Below are 6,729 nucleotides of genomic sequence, written 5' to 3' on the forward strand. Positions count from 1 at the left end.
GTGACAATGGCGAAGAGATAAATACCACGGTGGCTAGTAGATCTAAGGTTCATGTTCAATCTTCTCCCTTTTCAAATTTTTTTGGACAAGTTTTTGGTTGGAGTTAAATTTGCATTGTTTGGGTTTAATCAGAGTAGGTTAGGGATTGGTTATTGGTTTAGAAAATTGGGCTTAAAAAGTTTAAACTAATTTTAATCAATGGGGGTTTTATATTTTGCCATACATAAAATATGTTATGGAGGTTTTTTAAAACTTCCACAAAAAAATCCCATAAACAAGTAGAAATCTTGTAGTGTGATAATTGTTAGTGGGTAGTTGTAATTTTCAATTAGTTCGTAATTTGAATATGTCTTTTGTTGATGCATCCCATGTGTTTAATGAAATATTTCCTTTGATTATGGAGTAGTCTTCTATACTCTTGGCCTAGGCTAAGAGAATCGGGTAACTTGAGTCATTGGGTCTAATTGATTTGGTGATTTGAGAACCTTTAGTGGTCAATTTGATAACCATTGACACTAACCTACTACTAAGTCAATTGGTAGCTAGGTTGGGATTTATGGATTGATGTTGATCAAGCCATTTGATATACTTCAAGTATAGAAGTAAACTTAATGAGCTTGGTTCCTCATAATTGTCAAGATATGGTTATTAGACAAGGATGGCGACCCCAATTCCTAGGCCTAGCCAAGAGTTCCTTTTTTTATTCATACTCAAAACCCAAAAATACTAATTGCTTGATTATTGCTATAGTTAGTTTAGTTATTCACCTAGTTCTAGAATAGAAATAGATTATATGTTCTTCAGCTAGATTGAAATTGCCTTTACTTTGCTTTAGTTACTTGATTTAATTTCTTGCACTTCAAGATTTCTTACATGTTAAGTCTAGTAGTTTAATTTCTTGATCATGACTCCCAACCCCGGAATTCTAACCACTATCGATGTACATATTTGCCCATTCCTTGTGAGACAACCCGAGGTTTGAATACTTCGGTTTACTTTGATTGGGGTTGAACTTTGTGATAACCATTTATTAAAATTTGATTTGAGGATTGTTGCTAGTTAGAACTATACTTACAACGAGATTTTATTGAGAAATTCTTTACCGATGATAATTCTTGCATCAAATTTTTTGGAGCCGTTGCCGGGGAATGGTTGCAACATATACCTTGATATTGGTTATGTGAATATGTGAATAGTGTAGATAGTTTACTTACTTTTAATATTTTGTTTTTAGTCTAGATTTCTTTTCATGCATGAGCTATGACTCCCAAGTTTGATGACTCGGTCTCAACCAAACTCTAGCTTAGCCGAGCTTGATCCCGAGATTGAAAGAATTTTGCTACACACTCGGCAAGCTAGGCGGCGGTTGGACTATACGGCTAGTGCTTCGGCCTCTCTAGAGGAACCCTCCAAACCACTAGACGAAACCGAGAGTGACTTGGAGTCCACTACTTCCTATTCTTCTGTTAGTACCACTAATACATCTTTGCACCCTACAGGTAATAATTTCATGGCAGAGCCACGTAGAATCACTCTGCATGAACAAGGGGCTTCGGATCTTATTCTTCAACCATTGCAAGCGAGGTATCCAAATCTTGATCCAAACTTTGAGTTGAAGAATAGTTTGATTAATTTGTTTCCAAAATATCATGGACTTTCGGGCCAAGACCCCATCAGACATTTGAGAGATTTTCAAGTTGCTTGTTCTACGGCTCGAAGGCATGGAGTCGATGAGATTGCCATTATGGTCTTTGCTTTCCCCTTCTCTCTTGAGGGGCAAGCAAAAGAGTGGTTCTATTCCCAACCGGATGAGGTAGTGACCGAATGGGATTTGTTGAGAAGAGAGTTTTTAGACAAGTTCTTTCCGCCGAAGAAGACCGACTACATCCGGAAAGAAATCTCTGGTATAATGCAAAAGGACCAAGAGACCCTATATGAGTATTGGATTCGATTCAAGAGGCTCTTGGAATCTTGCCCACACCATGGATTGGACACATACTTACTCATTAGTTATTTCACCAGAGGTCTTTGTGTGGCGGACAAGAGATTGCTCACCGCTTCTAGTGGTGGTTCCCTTTCCAAAAACAAGATGGCGGCTGAAGCTTGGAGCTTGATAAATGATGTCGCCGTGGCTACACAACATGTAAGGGTGAGGAACAATCCCCTCAAGGGTGTGGTGGAAGCACCTCCTTCCGAATCAAGCTTGACCAAAGTGCTTGGGGACATGACTACTCTCCTCACGAAGATACGCAAGGAACAAAAGGCGTTCTACTCAATCCAAGCCATCCAAGCCCCACCCCAAACACTCCAACTTGAAGGGCCTCCTAGAATATGTGGCTTATGCTCTAGCACCGCACATTACACCGACCAATGCCACCAAGTTCAAGAAGATTATACCCTTGCAGTAGCCAATGTAAACTATAACAATCATCTACCCTATCATTCTCAAGTCCAAAACAATTACTCTCATAGTAATAATTCCAACCAAGGGTGGAGGGATAATGCACAAGGGAACAACCAAAACCAAAGATGGAACAACTCCTCTTCTCATTACCACAACAATCACCAAGCCTCATCCCAATATCACAATAATAACAATCAAGCCAACCAAAATCACCACAACTAAAATAACTACCCTAGATACCAAGCACCACATCAAAGACAACAATCCAACTAATCTTCTTCCTCCTCCACCAACCAAGGTGATGTTTCTAACCGTGCACTCCACCAAGAGCAAGAGAGGATGAAGGCCATAGTGGAAAAACATGCAGAGGACACAAGGAACCTCAGTGCACAAGTTGGTGACATGAGTGCTCAATTGTCCAACATCACCGAGATACTTTCAAGGATGTCTTTACCCTCCTCTAGTAACACCAACTAACCCTCAAGCTCTTCTAACCTTCCATCCCAATCCCTTCCAAACCCAAAGGGCGGTCTCAACGCCATCACTCTACGGTCAGGGACTACATTGGAGGAAATACCTCCTAGGGTCATGGAAGACATTCATGAGGAAGTGGTTGTTAAAGTTCCACATGAAGAAAAGGAGGTAGACACAAGGCAAGAGGAAGAAGAAGCGAGCCTTAAGGAGCCTAAGAGGAAGGCTATAATGGATGAATCCATTCCTATCCCATTCCCTTCCATGGTAAATAAGGCCAAGGAAACTCCAGAGTTTGATTTAAACATACTTCAAGTATTCAAGAAAGTTGAGGTAACTATTCCACTTCTTGATGCTATTCAACAAATTCTAAAGTATGCTTAGTTTTTAAAGGACTTGTGTACATATAAAGATAGGATTGGTGAGTTGGAAACATTGTCATTGGGTAGTTCCATTTCTTCATTGATGAAGCCTATTCCGGAAAAGTGTAGTGACCCCAGACCGTGTTTAGTATCTTGCCGGATTGGTGGAGTTGCATTTCATGATTGCATGTCTGATTTGGGGGCTTGTGTGAGTATTATACCACTCTCTATATTTGCGAGGTTAAAGTTAGCCCCATTAAAAAGGTCGGCCGCCAAATTTGCCTTAGCCGACAAGAGTGTGATCACCGTAGTAGGGATAGCAGAAGATGTGCTTGTGGCCATCAAGGATTTGGTGTTTCCGGTTGATTTCTATATCCTTGAAATGCCTTGGACAAATAATAGAAGTTCTTCCTCCGTTTTTCTTGGTAGACCATTCTTGAAGACCTCTAAATTCAAATTGGATGCCTTTACCGGCACATACTGTTTTGATGTAGGTGACAAGACTATCAAGTTTAACTTAGAAAAGGCCATGAGACACCCACCTAAAGAACACTCCATTCTCCGATATGATGTGATTAATGAGGTAGTAGCGGAGATACAAAGAGAAGAACATGACAAGTTGGGCCACCTTGTTGTTGAAGGGGAGGACAAAAATGAGGATGAACAAGAGAAAGTTGATGAGGATGAGCTTCATGATCTTAGTGAAAAAGAACCTCAACTTGAAGCGAAAAGTGAATTGAGGCCTCTACCTTCTCACTTGAAGTATGCATTCCTTGAGGACAACCAAAAGTTTCTGGTCATTATTGCTAGTGAGCTTTTGAGCCAAGAAGAAGATAAGCTCCTAGAGGTCCTAAGGAAGCATGTTGCACCACTTGGAGGGTGTGCATTGATTATGCCTCAACCAGGCTACTCGCAAGGATCACTACCCCCTGCCCTTCATTGATGAAATGCTTGATTGCCTATCAGGTAAATCACACTACTATTTTTTAGATGGTTATACTGCCTATTTCCAAATTCATATAGCCCCTGAAGATCTGGAGAAAACTACTTTTACATGCCCCTTTGAAACGTATGCATACAAGAGGATGCCTTTTGGCTTATGTAATGCACCGGATACTTTCCAAAAAAGCATGATAAGTATTTTCTCAGATCTTATTGAGAACTGTATGGAAGTTTTCATGGATGACTTTAGTGTGTATGGTGATTCGTTTAACCTTTGCTTGGATAGTTTAGCTAGAGTATTAGATAGGTGTGTTAGTTCAAACTTTGTATTAAATTTTGAAAAATATCATTTTATGGTAAAACAAGTTATTGTTCTAGGACATGTTGTTTCTAATACTGGTATTTCTGTAGATCTAGCAAAGGTAGATGTGATTTCTGGTTTACCTCACCCCTCCTCCGTGAGGGAAGTCCATTCGTTCCTTGGTCATGCATGTTTCTACCGGAGATTTATCAAGGACTTCAGTAAGGTAGCATTGCCTTTATCCCGACTGCTGCATAAGGATGTTGAGTTCGAGCTGAGTGAGGACTGCATGGAAGCGTTTGACAAGCTGAAGATCGCCTTGACTCAAGCTCCGATTGTGAGAGGACCCGACTGGAGCTAGCCATTTGAGATTATATGTGACACCTCCAACCATGCAGTAGGAGCGGCGCTGGCTCAGCGCGAAGGTAAGGACCCTTTTATAATTGCTTATGCTTCTAAGACTTTAGATGCTGCTCATTCTAATTATACTACCACTGAAAAAGAGCTTATGGCTATTGTTTTTGCTCTGGATAAATTCTGAGCCTACTTACTTGGTACTAAGGTGGTAGTATACTCAGACCATGCAGCTCTAAAATATTTATTAGCTAAAAAAGAGTCCAAACCAAGGTTAATACGTTGGATATTGTTGCTATAAGAATTTGATTTAGAAATCAAGGATAGGAGTGGTTCCCAAAATTTGGTGGCGGACCACTTGAGTCGCCTAGAGCATATTAAGAATAACTCCACTCCTATCAATGATGCTTTTCCATTTGATAGCTTGCACGCAGTAACTGAAGTAGTTCCTTGGAACGCACCTATAGCTAATTATCTGTTTAGTCGTACCTTCCCTCCTAATTTTACTAAGCATCAAAGGGACAAGCTGAAAAGCGAGTCCAAATATTATATATGGGATGACCCATATTTATGGAGGTATGGTGTTGACCAGATAATTAGAAGGTGTGTACCTCAATCAGAATTCCAATTAATTTTAGAGGCCTACCACTCCTCTGAGAGTGGTGGACATTTTGGTCCGCAAAGAACAGCTAGAAAAATTTTAGACTGTGGATTGGTGGCCCAATCTTTTTAAGGATACTACTGCCTTCTATAAATCTTGCTCCCCATGCCAAAGATTTGGGAATATATCCAAGAGGAATGAGATGCCCCAACAACTTATGTTGTTCAGTGAAATTTTTGATGTTTGGGGCATTGACTTCATAGGTCCATTTCCAAACTCTAGTGGTTTCTTATACATATTGTTAGCTGTTGGTTATGTCTCTAAATGGGTGAAAGCAATTCCTACCCGTACTAATGATGCTAACATTGTTATCTCCTTTGTTAGAAATCATATTATCTGTCACTTTGGATCACCACGAGCAATCATGAGTGATCAAGACACTCACTTTTGTAACAGGAGATTAACAGGTCTACTGAAGAAACATGGCATTGTTTACAAGGTAGAAACGGCTTACCATCCTCAGACCAATGAGCAAGCCGAGGTGTCTAACAGAGAGATAAAGTGCATATTGGAGAAGATTGCCAAGCCTCATAGGAAAGACTAGAGCACCAGGCTTGTAGATGCGCTTTGGGCTTATCGGACATCATACAAGACACCCATTGGAATGAGTCCCTTCCGCCTAGTCTATGGAAAGGCTTGTCACCTCCCAGTAGAAGTGGAGCACAAAGCTTTCTGGGCTATAAGGGAATGCAACATGGGATTCGAGAAAGCCGGCGCTGAAAGGAAGCTGCAACTCGCAGAACTGGAGAACCTTCGACTCGAAGCATATGACAACTCTAGGCTATACAAAGAGAGGGTGAAGGTTGTGCATGACAAGCATATCAAGAGAAGAGAGTTCAGACCTGCGGAGCTAGTTCTCCTTTACAATTCAAGGCTGAGGCTCATGCCAAGCAAGCTGAGATCAAGGTGGGAAGGCCCCTATAGAGTAGAGAAGGCAGAGCCATACGGAGTCTTCCAACTAAGTCATCCTTCAGGCTGCAAATTCATCAAAGTCAATGGCCACTGCTTGAAGCTGTATCATGGTGAGAAAATGAAGAACAATAAGCTGTATCATTCTTCTTTCATTTATTGCATTTACTTATTTTTCTTTCTTCTCAATTTTATATTACCCTAGTTATTTATGATTTCTTTTTCATGCATTTTTATGTTGGTGTTGGATCTTTATTTGGGTGTTACTTTCTTATACTTGAACTTGTGGATATTATGAGGAGTGATTTGACAATTGACATTTAAT

General features: G+C 40.4%; 1 protein-coding gene across 1 annotated transcript; it reads left to right on the top strand.

Annotated features, from left to right (window-relative positions):
* Positions 1-1,510: 1,510 nt before the first annotated feature.
* Positions 1,511-4,267, top strand: LOC140180665 (uncharacterized). The gene is made up of 4 exons (XM_072221932.1): positions 1,511-2,413; positions 3,044-3,208; positions 3,347-4,116; positions 4,261-4,267. The coding sequence occupies exons 1-4, from the start codon at positions 1,511-1,513 to the stop codon at positions 4,265-4,267; spliced, it is 1,845 nt and encodes a 614-aa protein (XP_072078033.1).
* The last annotated feature ends 2,462 nt before the right edge of the window (positions 4,268-6,729 follow it).

The sequence above is a fragment of the Arachis hypogaea genome, chromosome 17 (genome assembly GCF_003086295.3).
Source record: "Arachis hypogaea cultivar Tifrunner chromosome 17, arahy.Tifrunner.gnm2.J5K5, whole genome shotgun sequence".
NCBI classification, from domain to species: Eukaryota; Viridiplantae; Streptophyta; class Magnoliopsida; order Fabales; family Fabaceae; genus Arachis; species Arachis hypogaea.